Genomic DNA, 26,194 nt, shown 5'->3' with positions numbered 1-26,194 from the left:
CGATGTATTGATTACAAACTCTTTAGTCTATCATTGAATGAAAGTCTTCGGTTTCAAAAAAGAAAATCTATACTCGGTTTATCTTTCGGTTTTAGTGAACCATTGCCTTTTGAAATAAAAATCATATCCTAGTCCATTGCTTTCGGTTAACCTATTTTTCGTTTCGATTTCGATTTCGGAAATCCGTTTTTCAGTTTTCGCGAATAGTTATTTGTGCTACTATTTCTTCGTTTCTTATTAAAAGAAAAACCAAAGAAAATTTGAAATAATAATAAAAGAAGAATAAGAAATTGAAGTAGTTATCTTATCTTAAACCCTGAACACACTTCCCATGGAGACTTTGCTAAAATCAACATCCCCGATCTTCACCAAGTACCCAAACATCCCCAGAAACAAACGCTTCAAAACCTTCAATGTTTCAATTAAACCTCCACCATCGGACTTCGATTTCAGGTCTGAGATTTTACAAGAATCCAGAGCCACAATTGCCAAATCTCACCCACAATTGCTCGACTTAGCCGATAATGGGACCTTAGTTCTAATTGAGAACCGTCTTTTCGGTCCGGTACCGGCCTGGAGGACCGAGTTTGTGGAGCCGGAGGCGATATGGTTGGTCGGCACTTCTCATATATCCAGCCAATCCGCCGCCGAAGTAGAGCGCGTGGTTCGGGCAGTGAAACCTGATAATGTTGTAGTTGAGCTCTGTAGAAGCAGGTAAGTTCGATTCTTAATTTATTCATGGATTTAGATCTTGATGATTGAATTGAATATGATGATTGAGTTCTTATGAGTAGTTGTGATTATAATATTATTCTCTCGAATCTTACATTCCTACATTTTCTAGATGTTGCTGTCATTGTCCTGGTTATAATGGGGAACATACGCATATACTTATTAGGTGATTGTGATTCAATACAATATTGAGGAATTGCGATTTACTTCATATCATTTCCACATATATATGGACTAGTTTAGTTGTTCAATGCTAGCCTATGTTGCAACGAAATCCAGGCGCGTTTCTGTAAATATTGAAAATAAGAAACACTTTTTTGATTTAGAAATCAGTTTCCGCTGGCAAACACAATCTAATTCCAATTCCGACTATGATTCTAACTAATTAAAACGTCTCTTTAGCTAGAACTTCTTAATTGATGATAATTTCTATTCCATAATTTCTAATTATTGTTTTCGGCTCATTGTTGTAATCATATGTAGAGTATAAATACCATTATTATTATTATTATAATTATAATATTTATAAATACATCTCTATATTTTTAATATTTACACATTTCCCCCAGGTTTCTGTTTCCTATGCCTTTTAGAAATAACGTTTTCCGTGTCCATGTCTGTTTCCATTCCGCGCAACAGAGATGCTAACTCTAATTATATCAAAATGGTCAATGTTTATTATGGGAATTGGGAATAGTTTAGTAGGTATAGATGCCTATACATGCTAAGTTAATTACTTGGCTCCCTATATTATACAATTGACAGTGATTTGGAAGTTCTCTGATCTACCTCCAAATATGTTACACGGAAACGGACACTGGGAAACATTGTTTCTAAAAAAGTATAGCTAGGAAACGGTAATGGAAACGAAAAAGAAAATGAAACGGAAACGAAATGCGTAAACGCTAATGAAGAAGAGTTTCCGTGCAACATAGACCTCCAGCTTCAAAATATTTCAAGAAAATTTAACAATTTCTGCTAGTACAATCTTTATATTATTTTACACTTGTTATATGACATAATTAATAAGTTGGTCAGACAGGAAAGGAAATGCGTATCTTGCTCTCATGGAATTTCAAGAGACAGACATGCATTGTAGTTAGAATTTCAAAACATGAAAATATGCATAAATACTGAAATCTGAAATTTTCACCTGGAAAAACATACAAGGTACAGAAAAAATAAACAAATAAATTTGATAACTTGCTGGATCCGATTAGATGATCTCCACCGTAGTTACCTGCAAAACAGAACCGGAGACAGGATCTCCGGGAAAACTCTCCGACGATCAAGTCAGTTTTTGTAGGAGGGTTGGTAAATTGATAATAGTATTGCTGGAAAAATATGAACGTACCTCCCCCTCTGGCCTTATGGCTTTTTGTAAGTGTTCTGAAGTAACCGCCGAGGGCGGTTACTCCTTCTAGGCCACGTCCCTTACGTGGCAACAAACGTGTTTGAGTGGGAGTTTTAATGCTCCGTTTAGGATGTCGGGGTGGTTATTCGCTTTACCCGCTTCCTTTATTCGGAGCCCGTTTGATCTTGGACCATGGGTCTAAGTGTAGATTGGGCCCGTGTTTATGATTCGGCCCGTTTTGGCTCCGCGGATCATCACATGCCTCCCCTTTAGTTTGGCAAGAGCCCTTTAGGGTCTTTTCACATGTTATAGGGGACTCTTCGTCTTTGTCTGGATATTCGAAAGTTGTTCTTTCAAAATTCGAAAGTTGTTCTTTCCTTCTCCTGTCATTTCTTCTCCGGCGTCAACCCCTTAGTGTTCGTTCTTCTCTGTATTCTTTCCCACATGTAAGTTTTCCTTTCCGTTACTTGTAATTCGTTCGGCTCTTTACTTCTGTTCATTTTTCTTCATCAATATGTCGAACCTTGACCTCGATTTCGCACTGTTCGATGAAAATTACGTCCGCGAGGTGTCTCATGAGGTCGATGAGATGGTTGATGAAGCTTCAACCAGCTCTCCTGGGTCTGATTCCCATCCCGCCGACTTCCTCCACCTAGCGAATACAACCGATGAGGGTCTAGGTTTTGACCCTAAGAAGTTGATTCCGCCACCTGTCCCAACCCCCCGTTTATTACCGAAGAAGGACCGGTCAGGAAGCCTAGTTTGTCGCGAGACAATTGATGATTTGCGGGAGCAGTATCCTTGGCTTCAAGGTCTCGAGACCATCATTCCCGGGGAGGATAGAGGACCGGGCGACTACCCAAAGGGGTATTTCACCATTTTCGTCGCCCAGATTATCTGCGGTTTCACGTATCCGCTGGCGGATGAGATTGCTTCCGTCCTGAGCGGTTACGGAATCGCACCCGGTCAATTGCATCCCAATGGATGGGCCGACTTAACTCTGGATAAATTTCTGGCGGATTGTTTGGAGGTTCCCTTCTCGCTCAAAATTTTCTCCAAGCTTCATCATTTCAAGAGTTCGGCGGGGTATTTCACTTTCATCCGTCAGAGCGGTTACTATGGTTTCGACGAGAAGCTGAATAAGATCCGCGAGTGGGACCGATCTTACTTCTTTATCAAGTTTAATAAAGGGAATCCAAACTTCCTTCGCTGCTGGGGCCGGCCTAATGTAAAGAGTTTGAACTTCGGTTACCCCAGTGAGGAAGAATCCGCTGTTATAAAGTTCTTGAAGAGTACGCCTCCTTTTGTATGGACGTATGATCAGGCCTTCCACATGCTAAGAAGTCGAGTGGCGATTGCCTACCGCGAGGGAGATCGCGTTGTCTATATCCCTTATCGCGTTTTTGTTCAAGGTACTTTTCTTTTTTTTCATTTCCAAGTTGATGATTTCTTTTAACCCTTTGCAGGGGTGATCCTTTATCTCAACTCGCTGCAGATCGGGAGGCGAAAGCTCTAGCAAGAAGAAAGAAGCGGATGGAGGGAACAACTTCTGTTGCAGGGGCGAATTCTCCTGTGGGGGCGGCTCCTTCTGTTGAGGCGGCTTCCCTTCCAATCGCTTCCGTTTCACAAGGTCCCACTTCTGTTTCTGAGGACCTTCCTTTAACTAGGAAGCGAAAGAATAATGCAGATACGGAGTCTTCTCGTCCCAAGAAGAAAAACACATCTGTATCTCCTACTGTTGGCGGTACACCCATATATGCTTCATCAAAAGGAAAGAGCAGTACACCAATTCACGAGGTATCTTGATTTATTGTAATGTTTATTGTTCTTTATAAGCTATCTGCTGTTCTTCTGATCTCTTTCCTTATGCGTTCGCAGCCTATTCCCGATATTAGCAGGTGGTGGACTAGGACCTTTGGCATGGCCGTGAGTTTCTCCTGTAAGGACATTGTTTCTTCCATATGCAATGTCCTTGGGCGACTCCCCTCTGCTTCCCGCGTGCGAGAACAAGTACCGCTTCCTACTGCTATGGAGGGGATCGAGAAGCGCGCCATAGAGGTATATTGTTGTTTTGGGGGTAGAAGCTTGTCATTCCCTTTCAAGGATTTTGTGTCCATAGTAATCGCATGTTTTTATTCGCCCTTTTTATTCGCGAGCCGTCTGCAGATTATCAATTTCGCGGAGGACGCTCTCCGAAGGGATGCTGAACGAGCCAAAGAGTTGGAGAACCTTGGTACTGAATTGGCGACTCAGAAGTCGCTTTATGATGATGTCCAAGGGAAGGTAAAGGCTCTTGAAGGCGCTTGTCAGAAGGCTATGAGCGAGAAGGAGGAAGCTCTCAAATCCCTCCAGGCTAAGTCCGACGAGCTACAAAAGGTCCTTGATGATCTAAATTCATCCAAGGAGGCTCTGGAGATGCAAAAGAAGAGGGCTGAGGAGATTCTAGCTGAAGATAGTGCTCGCATCTATTGGTATGGGGAGCGAATTCATGCCGCTTATGAGCATGGACATCCAGATCGAATACTTAACCGCCCCAAGGTTCCCATCCCTAAAAAGGATTTAACTGAGAAGTGGGACAAGCTAGAAGCCGAGGATGCTGATATGGATGAGGTACTCCTCTTAGATTGGCAGAGTTTTCAGGCCTCTCCAATTAGCTGCGAGATCCCTAATCAGAACGCGGAAGAAGAGGTACCACAAGGCGTTTCTCAGTCTGAGCAAGAGGTACCTCTCTCTGAAGCGGTTACTGATTCGAGGGTTGAGGATTCGCTTGAAGCAAATCCGCCCACTGGAGGAGATGAGGGAGCCTCTGAAGGCGAGGAGGGCAATAGGGGTGAAGGAGAGGAAGCTGTAGCGTAGTTTGATTTATATTTTGAACTGTTGTATGTAACAAACTGCCCGTATATATTAATTTTCTTTTACTTGCCGCTTTACCTACATGTGCGATTGTCGTTTTATTCCTTGTTGCCCTTTATTTTCATATGTTACCCTTGTCTTTTGCCGACTTCATCCTTGTAATTCTTTGTAGTTAGTTTCGTTTTCGCTAGGGTGGCCAGACCCTTTTTGCAATTTTTTGAGTACTCGTTTATTCGCTTAATTTTATGCCTTATCTTATGATTTTTCTTTCGAAAATAATCATAAGGTTAATCATAAGGTTTTGCGAGTGATGCGTAATCATGCATCCGCCTTTCTTTAATAGGCAACACATTTATGTGTTTTTAAGATTAACCATAAGGTTTTGCGAGTGACGCGTAATAATGCATCCGCCTTTCTTTAATAGGCAACACATTTATGTGTTTTTAAGATTAACCATAAGGTTTTGCGAGTGATGCGTAATCATGCACCCGCCTTTCTTTAATAGGCAACACATTTATGTGTTTTTGTGATCATGTTGAAAAGGATCCGCCTTCGGACGTAGTATATTGAATAAATGTAATAATTGAATACCTTTATTGATAAAGAAAAAAGGCTTCTTATTACATGGGTACATAAACTGCGTGGGATCAAAGCCTCATTAAAACCTTTTATCAGAAAACCCAGTGGGAAAAACTCATAAAAGGAAAAAGAGTACTCGTCATTTCCTTGAACTACTCGGCCTGTTTATATAGGCGTAGATTCTCTAGATTCCAGGTGCGCGGGAGCTTTTTGCCGCTCATTTCTTCTATTTCAAAAGTTGATGGTCCTAGCTTCTTGGATACTTTGTATGGTCCGATCCAGTTGACACCTAATTTGCCTTTGCCTTCTCTGGATTGTATTTTATCCGCTTTTTTCAAGACCAAGTCGTTCTCGTTGATTATCACTTTTCGCACCCTTCTGTCATGATATTTCTTGATTCTATTGCGGTACACTGCCATTTGCATGTAAGCTTTTTCCCTTCGTTCTTCAACAGAATCCAATGCATCCCTAATATTGATAGGATTTTGTGTGTCGCAATAATAAATTATCCGATCTGTAGGCGACTTGATTTCAACAGGCAGGACCGCTTCGGCTCCATAAACCAGCGAGAAAGGTGTTTCGCCCGTTGCTGCTTTTACAGAAGTTCTGTATGCCCATAGCATATGGGGTATCTCATCCGCCCAACCTGTTTTTTTATCACCTAGCCGCTTCTTGATTCCCTGAATCATGGCCCTGTTGGTAACCTCTGTCATACCATTCGATTGAGGATGATTTACAGAAGAAAAATGATTCTTGATTCCCATGCTTTCGCAGTATGTTTTGAATTTGACACAGTTGAACTGGGTGCCATTGTCAGTTATAAGCTTTTGTGAGATTCCAAATCGCATGATAATGTTCTCTCGTAAGAACTCGATCATTCGCTCAGGTGTTTGAGCGGTTACTGCCTCTGCTTCTACCCATTTGCTGAAGTGGTCAACTGCGACTATCAAGTACTTCCTTTTCTTTGTCGTTTCTGGGAATGGGCCCACTATATCGATTCCCCATGTTGCGAATGGCCATGCCGTCATTATAGTGATTTGTTCGACTCCGGGAACATGCTTTTCATTCGCATGGATTTGACAGCTGCGACATTCCGCTACCATCTTCCGGGAATCATCCACCACCTTGGGCCAGTAATATCCCATCAACTTAACCTTTCTTGCCAACGCCGCCGAGGCTTCATGTGCGCCACAAATTCCTTCATGTAGTTCTCGCAGCACGTAGTCTCCTTCATTGCGGCTAATGCATTTCAACCATGGACATGTATACGATTTCCGATGCAAAGTTCCATCTCGAATTGAGTATCTCGCTGACTGCCCAATTAGCTTTCTGGCTAAGCTTTTATCAACCGGCAAATCTCCCTGTTCCAAATATTGGCGAATGGGCATCCGCCAATCTTCATCATCTACCAGTTCTTCGATGACCATAATCTGGTCGACTTCGAACGCTGGTGCCGATCTTATCTCCAAATCGCATGCTTTTTGACTCCATGGTTCTCTACTCGCCGCTGCTTTTGCCAATTCGTCAGCCTTTGTGTTTTGGCCCCGCGGAACATGCACCATTTCCCAAACGACTCCCTTGCTTGTTAACTCCTGCGTCAATCTGCCGACCTCTTTATGGTATTTTACTAGATCCTTCTGTTTCACCAGATAATTTTTTGTGATTTGATTTATCATGAGTTTAGAATCGCTGTAGATTACCACTCTTTCTGGCGTAAGTTCATTAAGCAACTTCAATCCGCATATCATTGCCTCATACTCTGCGGCGTTATTGGTAGTTTCGAAAGTTAACTTTGCCGCATAGTACAGGCGAATAACCTCCGGGCCTTTGATGACGACTCCCAGTCCAGCTCCCTCTGTGGATAATGCCCCATCTGTGAACATGCTCCACTCTTCTTTTTGTGCCTTTGGACATTCGTCGTCATCCCACGTGAACTCATTCACGAAATCGGCGAGTACTTGACTCTTTAGTGCTGGTCTTCCTTCATAGCGAATATCGAATTCTCCTAAGCGAATTGACCATTCCATCAATCGGCCGGATGCGTCAGGTTTCTGCAGTACCTTTCGCATTGGAATACCAGTTCTCACAATGATAGTATGCGCCTGAAAGTATGGTTTTAATCTAACCGCCGTGGTTATCACCGCGAGGGCCATTTTGTCTAACTTCGAATACCGGAGTTCTGCATCCTTCAAGACTTTGCTTACATAGTACACTGGATATTGTTGTCCTTCTTCTTCTCGCACCATCACAGTGCATATCGCCATACTGGTGACGGATACATAAAGAAATAAATCTTCTCCATCCTCCGGACTGCTCATTAAGGGCGGATAACATAGTAATCGTTTTATACCCTCAAATGCCTCTTGACAATCCGGCGTCCATTCAAAAGACTTAGATTTTTTGATGGCATTGTAGAAAGGTAGACATCTCCTAGCTGAGCATGATATGAATCGCCCTAATGCCACCAACTGCTCATTCAGTCTCTGTACTTCTCTTACGTTCCTCGGTGTTTTCATCTCCATCACCGCTTTTACTTTCTCCGGATTCGCCTCAACTCCCTTGCCGCTAACAATGAAACCCAGGAATTTTCCTGCTCTTGCTCCAAACGTGCATTTTTCTGGGTTCAATTTGAGGCCATATTTGATCAGCACTTCCAGGATTTCTTTAATATCCTGCGGGTGGTCTTGCATCTTCTTGCTTTTAATGATCATATCATCTACGTAGATCGAGAAGTTCTCGCCTGACTTGTCTGAAAATATCTTGTTCATCATCCGCTGATATGTTGCTCCCGCGTTTTTCAGTCCAAAGGGCATCACCTTGAAGCAATAAGTTGCCTGATGAGTTATAAATGATGTCTTGATTTCATCCGCCTTCTCCATGGGTATCTGATGCTAACTGGATTTCACGTCGGTGAACGATAAAGCTTCAAATCCTGCCGTCCCATCTACCAATATATCAATGTTAGGTAGCGGATACATATCCTTCGGACAAGCTTTATTCAGATCTTTGAAGTCGACGCACATTCGGTACGTTCCATTTGGCTTTTTGACTAGCACCACATTGGCTAGCCACTCCGGATAGGTGACTTCTCGAATTGCATCTGATTTTAGCAAATCCGCCACAGCTTTTTCAATCGCCTTCTGCCTCTCTGGAGCGTGTCCTCTCTTTTTTTGTCGCACTGGGGTTGCACCTTTGTCCACCTTCAAACGATGGGTTGCTATGTCTGGACTTATTCCTTTCAGCACTTCATTTGGAGCTGCGAATGCCGACTCGCATTGGATCAACACCTCGGTAATGGCTTTCTTCGTTGCTTCTGGGAGTCCTGCCGCTATTCGTACGTTCTTGTCATTTGAGATGGCGAATAGTTCCGTTTCTCCCAACGCTTCCGCCGGCAACTTCTCATCAACTTTATCCTCTTCATCTGGTCTTGGTTCAAGTGACAATGTATAGGCTTGTTGAGATACAAGTTGATCACCTTCCACTATGACTCGCCCTTGGTGTGTTGGCAAATGTAACGTCAAATGCTTCATTGAGATGAGCGATTCCGTTTCCGATAGGAACGGACGCCCCAGAATTATGTTGTAGGCCAATGGGAGATCAATAATTGCGAATTCTAGATCACCTCACCATTTTAGATTCTTATCACCCATTTCTGCCTCCAGCACCACCTGTCCACTTGTTTGAGATGATTGACCTCCAAAGCCAGTTACATCCATGAACGTATGTTCCACTCGTTCGTCATTAATTCCCAGCTTGTTGAATGCAGTCCGAGTAATAACATTACAAGAACTGCCTGTATCAATAAGGACCCGCTTAACGTCCCATCCTTCTACGGCCATTGTAATCACCAAAGCATCCGCATGTGGCTCCGTGATTCGCGCAAATGAGTAATTGAGGGCATCCCCCCTATGTGTGTTGCTTTTTCGCTGTTCACGGCGAGCCCTTTTTGTTGGAGGCTCATAGATCCCGCCTGCTATCACGTTTATCACCCCTTTTTTCTGCTTCTTTTCTGGCCTTGCATCCACTTCATGCGGGAGCGTTGTTTTCTCGTCACTCGCCTCTTTTCTTACGAATTGACTCAGTTTGCCTCTCTCGATCAGCTTTTCAATCTCCTTCTTCAATTCATAGCAATCGTTTGTGTCATGGCCATTCAATCTGCGGAACCTGCAATATTTGTTAGGATATCTCCCCAAATTGGTTCGTCCCTTGGCCTCAGGAAACTGCACATCCTTTTTCAGGGGGCTTTTCTCAATCCAAAGTAGCACCTCATGACGAGTCGTGTTCAATGGTGTTTGGTATCCCCCCCTTGAAAGGAACGATTGCCCTTTCGAACAAAATTATCCTTGTAATGTGTTTGGTTTTGATGCCGTCGACCATCTGAAGTGTATCTAGCCGCCTCCCGTTCTCGCCTTGTTTGAGCTCTATGCTCCCTGTTAACGTCGTCCACTTCCATGAATTCTTTTGCTATCTTCATGAGTTCAGCCACGGTGCGCGGCTTGTTCCGGATGATTTCCTCCCGCATGCTCCAATCCGTGGTTCCATCCGCCATGATGTTGCGAATGCTCACTATATCCGGGTTCTGTAACCGCACCAGAATATCATTAAATGCGACAACAAATTCCCTTAGGGAATTATAATTTCTCTGTTTGATCTCCTTCAGCTGCCTATCCGTCACATCCGCTGTTTTACAGCCCACGAACTTTGCACAGAAATCACGATTGTATTGATTCCAGTTGTGAATGGATTCAGTAGGTAAAGACCGAAACCAATCAGATGCCGCTCCGCCCAAAGTGGTCGAGAATAATCTGCAAATTATGCTTTCACTCGCTCCTGCAACATCCATTAATTCTCTATAGTTCCTGACATGTGCTTCAGGATCAGAATTTGGGTCCCCATAGTATTTAGGTATCGCCGGCGCTTTTATCCTGTGATCTGGAATAAATTCCCGCAACGATGGAGCGAAGGGCGAATCGCTCTGCACCTCTGCTCTCGCCCTAGGTGTGTACCCCATTCGCTCCATCATACTCCGCAGTTGATCTTCCAATTCAATATGGGGTATTCGCCGATCCTCTTCCATCCGCTGCTAGTGAACTCTAGGTGGCATCCACCCGCCAATTGGTGTTGAAAGTTGTTCCCGCCGTGGTTCTAGCCGCCGTCCAGTTATAGGATCAAAGTTCCAAGTGTGCTCCTGTCCAGACGTATTCGCCCCAGACGTCATCAACTCTGAATATCCGTGAACAAAGGGCTCCGTTTGTCGTAGCGGAAGGATTCCTGGCATTCCCGACGTCGGTTGGGATGTTTGCCAGGTCGGATGGATCGTCATACTAGGATCGTGATACGAGTAGTTGCCTGGGTGGCTGTGTGGGTTCATGCGACTACTCTGACCTATCTGATTTGGCTCTCGAGATGGCTGCGGAAGCGCAGATATGGTGGCAGTAGTCGATGGTTGTGTGGAGATGACAACAGGTTGTTGAGGAGCAGCCGCCACAGCGGTATTGTGATCAGCGATTGCGGTTAGCAAACTAATCATTCGATCCCCCGCCGCTTGGCTCATATTTGAAGCCAAGACTTGTCCTGCCATTTGGACGAAATCGCTATTGGACATCTCCATCTCAGTTTGCACTTGGACTTCCAATAATGGACTCAATTGTCCCGAAGGGTTCGTCGAGCTAGGCACCATAGGTTGTGTACTCGCAGGCTGCGAATTCGCAATCCGTGGACCCCTTGAGTTCATACTAGTTGATCTGGTTGTAACGCCGGTCGTTCGCGATGGTTCTGACATGTTATTTGTGTACCTTTAACCAAATGTTGGTAAAAAAGGTCCACGCTCACCGCACCAATGATAACTTGCTGGATCCGATTAGATGATCTCCACCGTAGTTACCTGCAAAACAGAACCGGAGACAGGATCTCCGGGAAAACTCTCCGACGATCAAGTCAGTTTTTGTAGGAGGGTTGGTAAATTGATAATAGTATTGCTGGAAAAATATGAACGTACCTCCCCCTCTGGCCTTATGGCTTTTTATAAGTGTTCTGAAGTAACCGCCGAGGGCGGTTACTCCTTCTAGGCCACGTCCCTTACGTGGCAACAAACGTGTTTGAGTGGGAGTTTTAATGCTCCGTTTAGGATGTCGGGGTGGTTATTCGCTTTACCCGCTTCCTTTATTCGGAGCCCGTTTGATCTTGGACCATGGGTCTAAGTGTAGATTGGGCCCGTGTTTATGATTCGGCCCGTTTTGGCTTCGCGGATCATCAAAATTGAATCTCATCAATCACTTGATGATTATTTGTTTGATGAATTTGAGAAAAGAATACATGGTATGAAAAGAAGTTGTGTTGTGATGTCATATCTTAACATCATCACTTATTGCAGAGTTTATTTACAGAGCTGGGATTATGTACACTAGCGATGAGGGTGAGGCTGGCCAACAATTAAGATCAAGCATGTTTTCATTGAGTGGGACTGGCTTTTTTGGTGCTGTTGGTCGTAGCGTAAACTTGGGTAAGCACTATCTTTTCTCTTAATTAGTTCAAATCAAAGAATAACTAAAGGGTAGTTTAGTTTCTCATTGATCGAGTAATCTACAGGAGGTCAAACTGCTTTAGCTTTACGTTTTCTTTTAGCTCTTTTCTCGTCAAAATTATCTTCTGATGCCAACCGCCCGTTTGGGGATGAGGTAATTTCATGCAACTTTCTTTCCTATATAGACTTGTAAAATGAAATGAGCATATACATGCTGCTCAAATTATGAACCTTTGTTTATATCTTGCAGTTTCGTGCGGCTCGGAAAATGTCTGAAGAAGTAGGTGCTCAGATAGTTTTGGGGGATCGGCCAATTGAAATAACAGTAAACGCATCTCAATCCATGAATTTTATATATAAGAATTTTTCACACTTCGGTTCTATAACATGCAGTATATGTTTGGTTTTGTTAATTAGGTTCTAATTTAATGAACATAATATTATAACATAAGTCCTCACATTAAAATGCACCCTTTCCTTTTTTCACCTTTGATTCTTTTTCATATGGTTCAGAGGAAATTTTTTATCTTTCACTACCTGGCATGGAGGAGACAATCGCACAAATGATCGGAGCATAATTTTTTTTTGTTTGTTTTTTTTGCCTTTTTTCTTTTTAAACATTTCATTTACCATATTTGACTTTCCCATATAGTTTAGCTTACAAATATTTAATGTAACACTGATCTATCTTTTATGCTGCATTTACTAGTAATTGCACCTGAAATTGTGAATCTTTATTGCTTTTAGGTACTTGATCGTATGCGTAATGCACGTTTTAACAATTGAGTTTTTAAGAAAAGAGATAAAAAACAGAGTATAACTCGTTATTTTTTTATTTTATTTTGGCAGCTTGAAAGGGCTTGGAATGCCTTGAGCTGGAATGAAAAGTTTAACTTAGTGACGGCAGTGGTTCAAGGAATTACCTCTTCATCCGATACATCAAGGGATAACTTAAAGGTTTTTCTTTCTTTCTTTATACATATATACACACTTAATATCCAATCTTCTGAGCTGTATTATATTCTGTCGTTGTTATAAGTTCTTTCGAATTACGATGAACGTTAGTCCTTTTCCGTCTTGAAAGCCTCCTTAGGTTCGTAAAGAGAAGCTACAAGAGAATGATTTTATACTTGCGTTCTGCATCACAATTTACATTCAGTGTTTATATTTAAACTTCGAAACTTTTAACTGTATGACCTGCAACTTGGTAACCTGAACTGTATGACCTGCAACTTTTTATATGTATTATAATAATGTTCCGCATTATTGCAGGCAGTAAGCAAGGAAGACGGTAGCACCTTCGAGCTGTATCAGAGACTAGGTTTCTCATATCCATCTCTCCTGCAGCCTCTCATACATGAACGAGACACGGTATGTAATATTAACTTTTACACAGCCTAAATATGAATGAAGTACTAATTAACCGGTGTTAAAATCGGCAAATATGAACGTAATAGTACCTGGCATGGTCTCTGAAACGGAGCAAAGCAGTGAAGAGCAGCAAAAGAGTAGTGGGAATCATAGGAAAGGGGCATATGAATGGGGTCATATATTCATTGATATCAGATCTGGGAAACTTGAGATTTCGTGATCTTGTGGGGAACAAAGGATCTGCTGGTGAAGTTTCTGTTAATTCAGTTATTACTAATGTTTTAAAGAGCTTGGTTAGAGATACTGTGATTGGTGTCATCCTTTGGCAATTATATCAACTCATTATAGCCTGTGACGGATCCAATATTCACTGACAGAGGTACTTGTGGCAGTCTCTGGTGCTAAATTGATATCTTTTTGGGGTATTTTTACATTAAAAAAAATAATAAAGCTCCGTATATAGTTTCCCTTTTTGAAGTTTTTCGGCGACTAATGGATACTCAAACCCCTTAGCTCCTGATTACAGCAAGTTTTTAGTTTACATATTGCATCTTCTACATTTGGAGTTTTAGAAATATATTTTCTTTAATTACTATATACAAGATTTTCATTCTTTTTGTAGTTATACATATTTTCTTGTAATATATGCAGACAGTGATGATGAGGTCCAAACAACTCATTGGTTATGTAATTATTTATATTTATATATTCTATTCTTTAACTTGTTTTTCTTTTTTTTCCTTTTTAATTTTATTTTGTTTCATCAATAACTTTTTATTCTTTAGAATTCTACCAAGCAACATATTAAGTTCAAATCATGTGAATAGCGAAAATAATATCAACTAAATGTACTATAAATGAGATAATCCTTTGTGATTTTATAAATATAATTCAAAAAGATATATAAATTGTGGATTAGAGCAGCTTAATTGGGTGGGCCCAGGTTCGATTTAAACAAGACTCCTTACATAAAACTCACTAATCATATTAAATACTACACAATTATATCAAATACTATTAAATTATTATTGAAACATCACATCCTTTCAAAGTAGAGTGGTTATTTTCTTTTGAAGCAAAAAGGAGGATGGCTATACGTTTTTTGTTTTTAAAAATTAAATAGAAAATCAATATAAATATGAAAATCCTTAATTAAAAGGAAATCAACAACTTTTACCCATTTTAAAAAAGGTTAAGGTGCAAAAATACCCCTAACATTTTGGGCCAGGAGCAATTTTGCCCTTAACGTCTAAAATGGTACAATTTTACCTTTAACATTAGAGGCCAAAAGCAATTTTACCCCTAACATTGATAAGTTGGGTAAATTTGAGAAATAATTCATCAAACTATCTTCTCGGTCATGATTCTTGTCATCTACACTTCACACGTGCGTCATTTTATCAATGACAAATTACAAACATATGTTGGGATGTGAAAAAAAAATAAAAGAAAAAAAAAGTATATATTGTCTTTTGTACGAATTTGACAAAAAAAATTTAAAAAATTCATTGAATTTATAAATATTAATCTTCAATTCTATTATTAAATAATAAAAAAACATGAAATGTTTTTTTAGACCGAATTGATATGCAATTGGTGCAAAATAAGGAATAAAAATATCTATGTTTTATAATAGTGTATGAAATTGACCCAAATTATAAACGTTGGGGTAAAATTGCACCATTTTAGATGTTAGGAGTAAAATTGCTCCTGACCTAAAATATTAGGGATATTTTTGCACCTTAACCCTTTAAAAAATAAAAAAAAAACATTTTTTTTCCTTTATTCGACATTTTCATAAACATGAATTTTTTTTTTTTTTTTATAAAAAACATATATGAATTTCTTAAATGAGTATTTGAAAAAAAAAAAGATTTGGAGACAAAAAATAATGACAAGTAAAATGATCAAAAGAAGAAAAATAGAAATATTTGAAGTTATTAAGTAGGATTTAGGGATTAGTTATTAGTATCTAGAAAAAATATAATTATTAAAAATAATAGTGTAACTGTAAAACCTTGTTTTCATTAAAAAAAAAAACTGTATAACCGTGCAATATGACAAAATACTAAATTTTTTGGGGTTTTTTTTTTGATATTCTAATTATATAAAATACTAATTTGATAAAAGCTAAAAAAAAAAAGAACAAAGTTAATTGTAAAATATACTCAATAAGTGAGTGTTGGTGTAATTTCCTCTTTAAACAATACACCAGCCCATGAAAACTTCCTATAACTAGTTTAGGGAATAACGGGGTGTTTGTTAGAAGGGATATAGGAGGTGAGATAGGGATAAAAAATACGAGATAAGTTATGTCGTGTTTGTTTGGGAGATAGAAGAGTGAGACAGATGAGAGATAAGCATTTTATCCCTCAAATCCTATACTCAGTAGGGAGTATAAGGAGGTGAGATAAGCTCCTGCGATTTTAATATGATGGAAAAGTCCATCTTATCTCTCAGATTAATGTTATGTAGTTTAAAAGGTTAAAATATTAAAATGTATTATTTTATCCATATCCATATCCCATGTACCAAACATTGAATAATAATTCTCGATTATTATATTTTTATCCTTATCCCAACCATTTATCATTGTCTCTATCCCAACTTTTATCTTTATCCCTATCACAATAGAATAGCAAACGCCTCATAAGGGTTAATAATATCGGTAATATTGATAGAAAAGTTGAATTTCACCACAAAAAAAATCGAATTAAAGATCCATTTTAGAGGAAGATTGCTACCGATTCGGTCTCTAAATTGCTACCGATTCGGTCTGTTTTTTTATTGGTACCAAATTGGTGTCTAGAATATTTTCTCCAAGCGAATTTTTGTTAGCTAATTAAAAAAATACTAATAAAAAAGAAAAGAAAATATTCATATTCCTAGATTTCATTATACAGTCATTCTCTCTTCTCTTATCTCTCCACCACTTTGTTCTCCTCTTTCACTTCCTTCGTTAGACTAAATACTCGTATCCCTAGATTTCATCTATAGGTATTATCAGCCTCACGATGCTCACTTCCCTCTCGGTTTTCACTTCCACCACTCTAGATTGATTGAAATCCGCCACCAAATTCAAAAATCCACTGGTGTTCTACCATCTTTGATTCTCTCCTCGTGTACCTCACACTCTAGAAAGATAATTCATACATGAGTTTTGATACATTCAGTTGCTTCTTTAAATACGGAAATTGTGACGATGGTGTTTGCAACAATTGCTGCCCATACATGCTCATGAAACTAATGTTTCTAATTTTGGCTTTGATCCTTTTGTTAACTTGATGTTTAATTACTGTGTACTGGGTGCAAGCTTTGAAAGTCCAAAGTAAACATTATGAAGCGTAGCTAAGATATGCCTTGTTCTTGTTCTCCGAGCATTTCCTCTTGAAGAATTAGCATTAAGTTCTTGAGTGCTTTTGTTCGTTTATCCTTTGAAATGATTTTCTTTTTTTATGTGATTTACCTTTTTTTATTATTGTTTGATACGATTCAGTGACGATAATAAAGATTTTGATCGTAAACCAACAAAGAAAATAATCTTTTCTAACCTAGTTAGAAGGAAATAATCCCATTCAAGGTGAAAACCTTAACTCCAATGGAGAAATATAAGTTTGATTTATAAAAACTTGTGTTTCCTTACAAACATTTAAGCTTATATAGCTCCCTAACCCTAGGCGATAAAATATTTAAACCCCCTGTATGTTATTAACATTATCTAAACAATAGGAGCCAAATGGAAAAACAGTAAATACATAATGACAAAACAGTAAATATCATTTGGCAGAAATGTGATAAGATAACAGAACATGACCATAAAGTTATGTCACACGGCGTGCGGACTTGGTGATACCATACGCCATAGGGTTGGCACTATTATGATTCACACGACGTCTGGTAGTAGTGACACGTCGTGTGAATTATGTGAAGCAAAAAAATTCCAAAGATCCTACATGGGTGAGGTCACACGTCGTGTGGCCTTATTTTCCCTGATTTCGGACTCATTCGATTGCTCACAAAACATGTTCCTATATCCACACGTCGTGTGAGCTTTGTCTTAGGCTTTCCCCAGATCCATGAAGTTGATGTCCTCGTCATTTTCTCCTTCTCGAGAGGAGTTGGACCCCAAGTCTACCGTAGTATACTTAAGGGACGTGTCCGACTTGTATGGGCTTAAGTCACGTACATTGAAGGAGGACGACATCTTTTCTAACCAATTCGGAAGTGCGATGTGGTAGGCATTTGTGTTGACTCTCTTAGTGACCTTGTATGGTTTATACTTTTTCGGTCGGAGCTTGCTAGACGCTCTTTACTCAAGTATACCATGACTTCGTCCCCAACCTCAAATTGAATGTCCTTTCGGTGCAAATCAATCTCGGCCTTCAACTTTTTGTTCCACTCTTCAAGTGTCTCCATTACCTTATCATGCATTTGTTGGTAATCAAGAGCAAGCTTTCTGAAAGGGCATGCTAACCTTATCTCTCTTTGGGATGCTCACGATATCAATGGTATGGTCAGGGGCCTTTGTGTAGATCATCTCAAATGGTGACTTTCTCGTACCCGAGTGGACGGACCCGTTATAGGCACACATCTTTCATTAACTATGGCGCACATCTTTCATCATTAATTATGGTCCAATTGATGTTCTATTTAGGACTAATTACTAATCTAGCCCATTTGAAATGGTTCATTAATATATTTGACCCACTCTGCTTCCATCTGATCAAATTAGACACTTTCATCTACTTAAGACAAGAATACCTTTATTTCAATTCATCTTCTTTCTCAAACTCTCAACGTCTTCTTCGCCATCCCAAGCCGACGAAAGCGGCATTACCGCCAAGTCTTGAGAGAGAAAAGACGGTGGTTTATAGAAAGAGAATAGATTATGTTTGTAGAAAGAGAAAAGACATTGGTTTATAGAGAGAAGAGATTGTGTTTCGTTCAACCTTTGAAGAATTAGTGTCTGCGGAAGAGGATTAGGATGGAAAGCTCAAAAAATGAGAAAAAAATCTAACAATTGAACTGCTGTCGCATTTGTGACGAAATGCGACAAATGCGATAACGCAGATGTGACAACTGTTTTCGCATTTGTGACGAAATGCGTCAAATTTTATCACAAATACGACAATAATAGAAGAAAATGGAGGAAATTGAAACGATACGTTACAGATGAAGAAAGAGGCAAGACTAGTGAGAAAAGCAAGCGTATAAGCTAAAAACATACAATTTCTATAGCAAAGCTTCATTTGTTTTGTGTTTCTTTTTCAAAATTTAGAATACTTCAATAATCTCTAAAATCGCTAACTATTGGTATCAAAAATTGAAGAAGAAGAAGAAGAAGAATGAGCAGGAGCAGGAGTATAAGTCGAATGGAACTAGGGGTATATTTATCCAAAAGGGATGAACATGTCTAATTTAGTGAGATGGAAACAAAGTGGATCAAATATGTTAATGGACTCTTTCAGTTGGGTTAGATTTATAATTTGCCCTTCTATTTATAGAAAGGGATAAACACGAATCCTAAGCATAGTTAGACATAGTGGATTTTAATCAATTATAATTCTAACTCTTCATTAGAATATGATTATATCTCTTTAAATAGTTTTAATTTCTATTTATCTTAATAACTTAATTAGATATACTGGAATTGATATCTATTCATCCAATCTAAATTAATTATTGGCATCACCATTATAAATACTTAAATAGGAAATTATCATTAGTACTTAAATTAGCTATATATATTATAACAATTGGTTTTAATTATATTTTTTTAAAACTAACTATATATTGGTTTTGATTACATAGACTCTAATGATTATATAGAATTTAATCATTCACCATTAAATCTAGGTTTATCAGATTGAACGGTGACTTCATTTGGTCATTAAAATCAATATAAACAATATTAAATTATATCTATATTTTCGTGTAGTTTGAATTTTTATTAAATATATCATAACAACAAAAGTTAATAATTAAAAAAAATTACAGAACAAAAAATAGTAATCACATGTCTCATGTGAGTAAAATTCAATAAATTAGTATTACAATGTTAATAAAACAAATGTGTTCTTACCAAAAAAAAATAAAACAAATGTGTGACAGACTAATTAACATTTATTGAATTTTTTTTTTTTTTTTGATAATATACATTGATTGAATTACTTTTCATGAATACATTGAAAAACACAATATCTTTTTTTTTCTTTTTTGAAAAAAAACACAATATCTTTTTGTTCAACAAAAATAATATGCCATTGTTCTCTTTGTAAAGACGTGAAAATAAATAAACTTTTCCCCATAAAATTATTATTATTATTATTATTATTATATAGTTCTTAATTTGAAATTCAAATCTAAGTAAAGGACAAAAAGGGAGCCAAAAGAAAGAAAAACTAGAAGACACGTGTCAAATAGAGAAAGACCCAATAGCAGGCGAGTAACGGTCGTCCTTTGAGGTTTCCATATCAAAATTAAAATTAATTATTTTCAAAGAAACAAAATTCATTTTAAAATTACAAAAAAGACCATTTCGAAAGGCTCAAAGCCCATTAAATCCCTAAACTATACATTCAAAATCAATTAGGTTTCAAATATTCTAAAATCATCAATTAAATCCATAACTAAGTTTTAAATATTCTAAAATCATCCATTAAATTCATAACGTATATTAAATCCCTTACATAATTTAAATAAACTAAAATTTAGTTCAGTTAATTTATATTTTTAATTGGATTTAGATTATTATTGGATATTTAAGTTTTAGTTATTGATTCGATTTTTGCTTAAATAATCGGTTAAATCGAATCAAAATTAATATATTATATCAAAATGGTTTTTTTTATGTATATATAATATATTTTTGGTCAGATTTAGTAATTTTTTATAATTAAAACCAATGATTAAAACAAATCGGAAATATAAATTAACAGAATCGATCATCGAAACTGAAAATATCATAAAATAGTAATATTCATTATAACCAAATCGAAAATATTAAAAATTGAACGACAACTTTATTTCAATTATGGAATGAATTAATTTAATTTTATGTCAGGGACCTAATTGATTTGAATGTGTAAAATTAACTTTAAGGTTGACAAGTAGAAACAATTTTATCCATAATGTTTAAAATGATATAATTTTACTTCTAAAGTTGACAACAAAAAGCAAATTTACCCACACCATTGGCAAGTTGAGTTAATTTGAAAAATAATTTATGAAACCGTCTTTTCGGTCATGAATCGTATCATATGCACTTCACACGTGCGTCATTTTATCATTAATTAATAATAAATTATAATCATATGAATAGATGTAAAAAAAGTTTAAAGAAACTTAACAAATTATATTATATTTTATACGAGTTGGATAATAAAAATCCAAATATTTCGTTGAATTAAAAATATTAATCTCTAATCCCATTTTTTTTAAAGAAATCTCTAATTCCATTATTAAATAAAAAAATGTAATTTTTTTTAGAACTAACGGATGGGCAGCTGAAGCAAATAATGAACAAAATATTTGTGTTTTATAATTATGTCTGAAATTGATTAAACTTGTCAACATTACGAGTAGAATTGCTCTTTATTGTCAACGTTTTTTTTTTATTGTCAACGTTAAGAGTAAAATTGTACTATTTTAGAGTTAAGGATAAAATTGCTAATGGTATCAACATTATGAGTATTTTTGCACCTTATCTCTAAATTAAAGACTTAATTGATAATTTTAGAAGATTAAGGACATAATTGATTTTAAATTATAACTTGGGGACTAAATGAGCTTTAAGCCATTTCAAAACTATGGCAACAGTGTTATTACAGAATCTGAGAATTTGAAAACCAAAATTTAAATAGAGAAACTTTTTTGAATCTCTGCAACACGCTCCTTCCTTCCTTCTCGCCATGGAGGAAGCCGACCACCGCCTCCTCATCGGCTTTTCCTCTGGTTTGCTTCCTTCAATGGTTTCTCTTTCTCCGTTCTCTCCCGTTCCCCCATCCTCCTCTCGCCGGCTTTCCAGTCACTTCACTCCTAACTATCCTCTGCCCTCCGCTCGAAGGCTTGCTTGGGTGTCTCTCCAAGGACGGGTTGTTAATGCTGAAGAAGCTAGCTCAGCTACAGCCATTGGAGGTAGCTTCAGCCGTGAGGAAACTTTGGCTTGGGAGCTGTTTACACCTTTTCAACGGTTCCTCATTGTAGCCGTGATCGGAGTTGCCGTTGTGGAGTCCAAAAAGAATAAGCTCATTTCGCAACTTAAGAAATCCGTAAATCTTAGGGTTAGTGTTTTTTTTCGTTGCTTTGATAAATGGATTCGCATTTTTCTGTTCATCCGCAGTGCATTTTTTCAGTTTCCGGTTTGAGGATAGTTTGTGTTTGATTCATTTATATTGCGGTAATAGGCGATTATTGAAGTAGAAATTAATGAGAAGCTTGTTTCATTTATGCTTTGTTATACTGGTTCCATGATCTTGCATAAAGACTACAAGAAAAATAATTTTCTGGCCTCTGATTTTTGTCATTAAGATATGCTGTAATTTAACAGTTTGCTTTTCGAAATTGAACTTGTTGTAATGGTCCTTTAAATGTTTAGTTGTTGTGAGATTCTGCTTTCAGTTTCAAATGCATATTTGCTCTCTTCTCAATTTCAATACAATTGTAGTTTATCATGCTGTTCTGTTTATTTAACGATGAATTTCATAATTTGATTATGATCACATTACTATGTAGAATTTTAATGCTCATCTGAATTTGAATCAAACTGATTGTGTTTTTATGACCAATATTTGCACTATGGCTGATTAGAAACTTCCATGAGGTTAATTGGCATATAACTATTCACGGCATTTCTCGTTTTCAGGATGAGGTGCTATCAAGTATGCAACAGAAGTTAGATGATCTTTGTGAGCAACTGAGTAGCACTAAGAACCAGACTGGATCTCAGCCCAATACATCATTGTACAATAATGTGGAATCACCTGCAAATGATAACTTTGGCTGTGACAAAATCAAATTTATTGATTGTGGTTGTTGGCATTGTGATCATCACCAGGACCTTTTTGCTGGTTTAATGGTGAGGTTCATTCTGTAACTATTGTTTGTATGTCTTCTTTTGAGTTTTGGCAAAGTGAAGTGTTATGTGTAGAATTTGAGCTATCTGAAATTCGGCAGTTGGTTGTTATGGTTTCATTTTTCCATTACAATATTTTGTTACAGGGAAACACTGCTCCGAAAGTGTCGAGAGGGGATGAAGTATTGCAGTACAAGATGCCTTTGGTAGATCAGGCTGAACAAGAGGAGCGCCGCATGTCTGATTTGTCAGATTGGGCTTCCAGTGTTACATCTTCTGCAGATATCCAGGTAATCAAACACACAGATGCAAAAAAATACCTTGCTACCTCAAATGATTTCTGTTCATTAGTCATATAACCTGTTATCACATATAATTTTGCATAAATGAGTTGTTAATCGCATACTTAAGTTGAATAATTTGGTGAATGTCTGAAAGAAAACTATTATAATGTCAATCTTGCATGAATGTGGATTACCCTGATGTATGGAAACTATTATAATTTCGTTACATCTGCTGCATGAATTTGAGATTTGTCCTGGTAATGGAGATTCAGTTTCTCATTATTGTGATATGGGTTATTTACTTCAGATGAACATGTCTGTATTAGACCAAGATATTTTCAATCTCAAGAAAGAGTGTGAGGAGAAGGATGCTACCATAGAAGAATTGACTACTATTATTCAGTCAACTAGTATGGCCGATTCTAAGGTATTTCTACCATTTGTTTCCCCTTTGGATTTGATTTGTATTTTCTATTTGATATATATGAATCTTATTTTCCCTTGAAATCAGAGAAACGCAGAGTTGGAAGACATCATACGCAGGAAGAACTCAACAATTCTGAAACTTAAAAAGGAGTTAGCAGTAATGGAACAAAAGGTGAGAAATTACTAAACAGTTACTGTTTTAATTGTTCTATATAGTTAGGAACAAAAATTCGCCTTTGAAACGGCTACTTGCTTTGCATATACTTTTTAAGTCAAATTCGTAGAACTAAGGGATGCTATCTAGGTGATGAGGACATCTTTTCGTCAAGTCCAAACTAAGGTTAGGGAAGTAGTGACGTACTTGTACTTATCTGCATTCAAACAAATTATTAGATTAATGCTTTCTATGTACTTGAATTTATCTGCATTTTAGATTAATGGTTTCTATGTGTTAGTTTTTCTTAGCATGTAATGTGATCAACAGTATTTATGGGAGCTATAGTGCAATTTCCTGACTAAAAAGATCAATGACTTTTTTTACAGTTGGTATACTTTACTAGGCTTCAGAGACCATCATTTTCCTCCTCCGCATTATGTAACTCAGGCAGCCGGAAAGTTCCTCTTATGCTGGAAAATATAGTTTATGATATGGATAGCAATACCAGCGCTTCTTCCTCTTCTGATTCAGATTCATCTCCTAAGAATAGACCAGTACTTATTCCAGTTGCTAAAAGTCCGGTGGCTTCTTCACCGCCAAGTTCAAACTCAGACCACTCTTCTCCTAATCAACGAGATGTAGATTCTGTTCAAATTCAGGAGACTCCTCTCCAAAATACTACTGAACTTGCTACTAGACGGAAACAAAAAATAGCACCACCAAAAGGCTCAAGTTCAAAAGAAAGATTAAGAGCTGCACAAAATACAGAGTCTAGACCTGCAACTCCTCTTCAAGAAAAATCAATAAATCTAAAGAGTGGTACAGTTTCTTCCTTGAGGCCAAAGCAGTTGTCAGTTAGTGGAGACTTCAAGAAGATTAGGAGGCGAACACAGACCAGTGTTACATCTCCTAAGAAGAAATGGTCATAGTAAGTAATACTACTACACTTTCTAGCAATTGATTGTCTTATGATATGCCATGGTAACATATTGATGCACATTTAAATTATGTTTAATACCTTAAGAGCTACAATTAACTTGTCCAAAAACTTGATTGCTCCTAAACTTACAAATATTTCGTAACCTTTTTAACTTGTTTAAAATAACATATTGTCTATCTGGATTAGTTTAAAATGACCTATTAACTTCTTCAACTTGCTTTCAGTGATCCATTAGTTTTTTTTGAACACGTTTAAAGTGATATACATTTCAATTTGTTTAATTTTTTAAAAAAATTCAAAACTTAAAAAACAAGTCTTAACTTTCTACTTTTTTACATTTTTATGACGTTTTTATTAATTTAAAGACTTAACTATTATACTTTTAAACAAGTTCAGGGGCCTAATTTGTAAGTTCATGGATCAATCAATCTTTTTTAGATAAGTTCACGGCAATTGATGTATTAAGCCTTTAAATTATTAACTTGGATTCTAATAAAATAGGATAAAGTCAAATTTAGCCCCTATACTTAGCACAATTTATCAATTTGGTCACTCTAATTTGGTTGTCACATTTGTCCTTCTGTGATATAGTTCATTGATACGATTTCTATTAGATGTAACATTACACAATGGGAATTATGCTCATGGTTCCCAAACTATATCAGTATTAACATTATTGGCCCCTAACTTCATTTTTGACATAAAAATCCATGAATTTTCTATTCTTGTAACATTAAATTCTACATTAAAATCCATGAAATGATAATCTCGATAAGTTTGATTACACTATTTACTTTTTTTTTATCAATATCACCATAAATTATGATCAAATAAAGTGTAAAAAGGAAGTATACAATGACTAAACTGGTATTTAGATATAATTTAGGGTGACATATATATAAAAGAGTTGATGATGTAGGTAAGTTGTTCATGTCAATCATTTTATTAATTTTTTAACGGATTTTAGTTGATTTAGACTTTAACGTTACCGTTACATAAAGTTTAAGAATTGCTGAAATGTACAGACTAACTATAATATTAATTGTGATGGATCTATTTTGTTGATTTAGAAATTCCTTTTCCCAAGTTGAATTCTTGACCCTTGAATTATTATTGCAGGAATGAGAATCCAAACATTAAACCACCTTTGCAAATATCTGGTAGAGTAAATAGGGGCAATTTAGGGATACTCAGTTGTGGCAATTTAGGGAGAAATGTATGATGTATAACGCATGCATTATCTAGGTTTTTTCATATGATATTGTAATTGTAGTAGTCAATTTATAGAATTGCAGAACCCATTAATGCTTTGATAGAGTCAGCACCAGCTGTAGTCTTTGTTCATTAAGAATGAAAACCATGTTTTTATAATCATAGATTTGAATTTCTTTAGTAGGTCATGTACTTTATTGGGTAAATTACAATTATAGCCTCTCAGTTAACATTTAGACATAATTTTTTTTTTTGAACTTTACATCAAAAAGCAATTTTTTTTTTTGAACATGGTAGACAAAAAATGATAATTGATCTTGGTATTAATTGATTTCTACTATTATATGGGTTGCACCGAGCTGGAACTGAGCTTAATATGCAATTAGTTTATTTAAGTCTAGCATGTTGGTTGAGAGCTTACCTATGATTCTAGAGATCATGGGTTCGAATCACATGGGTGAGGTGGGTTGAGAGTTTTCCTTTCTCTTTAATGTAATATTCCTTTGTTTTATAGAGGGATAAGTTATCAAAATAGAGTTATGGTTTTTAGGGAAGTATCAATTTAGGCTCTACATATAAAATAGTATCAATATATGCTTAACATTTAAAAAAAACACCAATTTAGGTTTCAATAACGGAACATAATATGTCATTTATACTATTCCTCATTTTTTGATTCATTTGTAACTC

General features: G+C 37.1%; 2 protein-coding genes across 6 annotated transcripts; both read left to right on the top strand.

Moving 5' to 3' along the window:
- The first annotated feature begins 277 nt into the window (after positions 1–277).
- On the top strand, positions 278–14,136 carry LOC136222596 (uncharacterized). Of its 5 annotated transcripts, XM_066010361.1 has the most exons (8): positions 3,743–3,883; positions 3,965–4,144; positions 11,892–12,020; positions 12,107–12,195; positions 12,292–12,366; positions 12,891–12,998; positions 13,314–13,412; positions 13,499–14,136. In XM_066010361.1, exons 2-8 carry the CDS (start codon positions 4,048–4,050, stop codon positions 13,784–13,786), a joined length of 885 nt encoding a protein of 294 aa, XP_065866433.1. In that variant the 5' UTR covers positions 3,743–3,883; positions 3,965–4,047; the 3' UTR covers positions 13,787–14,136. The 5 variants fall into 5 exon arrangements, with proteins under 5 accessions (XP_065866429.1, XP_065866426.1, XP_065866437.1 ...); XM_066010357.1 differs by lacking the exons at positions 3,743–3,883; positions 3,965–4,144 and adding an exon at positions 278–714 and having other exon boundaries at positions 11,905–12,020; XM_066010365.1 differs by lacking the exons at positions 3,743–3,883; positions 3,965–4,144 and adding an exon at positions 576–714.
- A 7,124-nt stretch (positions 14,137–21,260) lies between these two features.
- LOC136217821 (uncharacterized) lies at positions 21,261–25,734 on the top strand. The gene is made up of 7 exons (XM_066004521.1): positions 21,261–21,694; positions 22,276–22,488; positions 22,632–22,775; positions 23,077–23,196; positions 23,281–23,367; positions 23,739–24,280; positions 25,412–25,734. Coding segments are annotated over exons 1-7 (1,479 nt in total). The 5' UTR covers positions 21,261–21,322; the 3' UTR covers positions 25,413–25,734.
- Positions 25,735–26,194: the final 460 nt, after the last annotated feature.

The sequence above is a fragment of the Euphorbia lathyris genome, chromosome 1 (assembly GCF_963576675.1).
Source record: "Euphorbia lathyris chromosome 1, ddEupLath1.1, whole genome shotgun sequence".
NCBI lineage: Eukaryota > Viridiplantae > Streptophyta > Magnoliopsida > Malpighiales > Euphorbiaceae > Euphorbia > Euphorbia lathyris.
The sequence above is the reverse complement of the archived record's forward strand: the minus strand, read 5'-3'. Positions and strand labels throughout refer to the sequence as shown.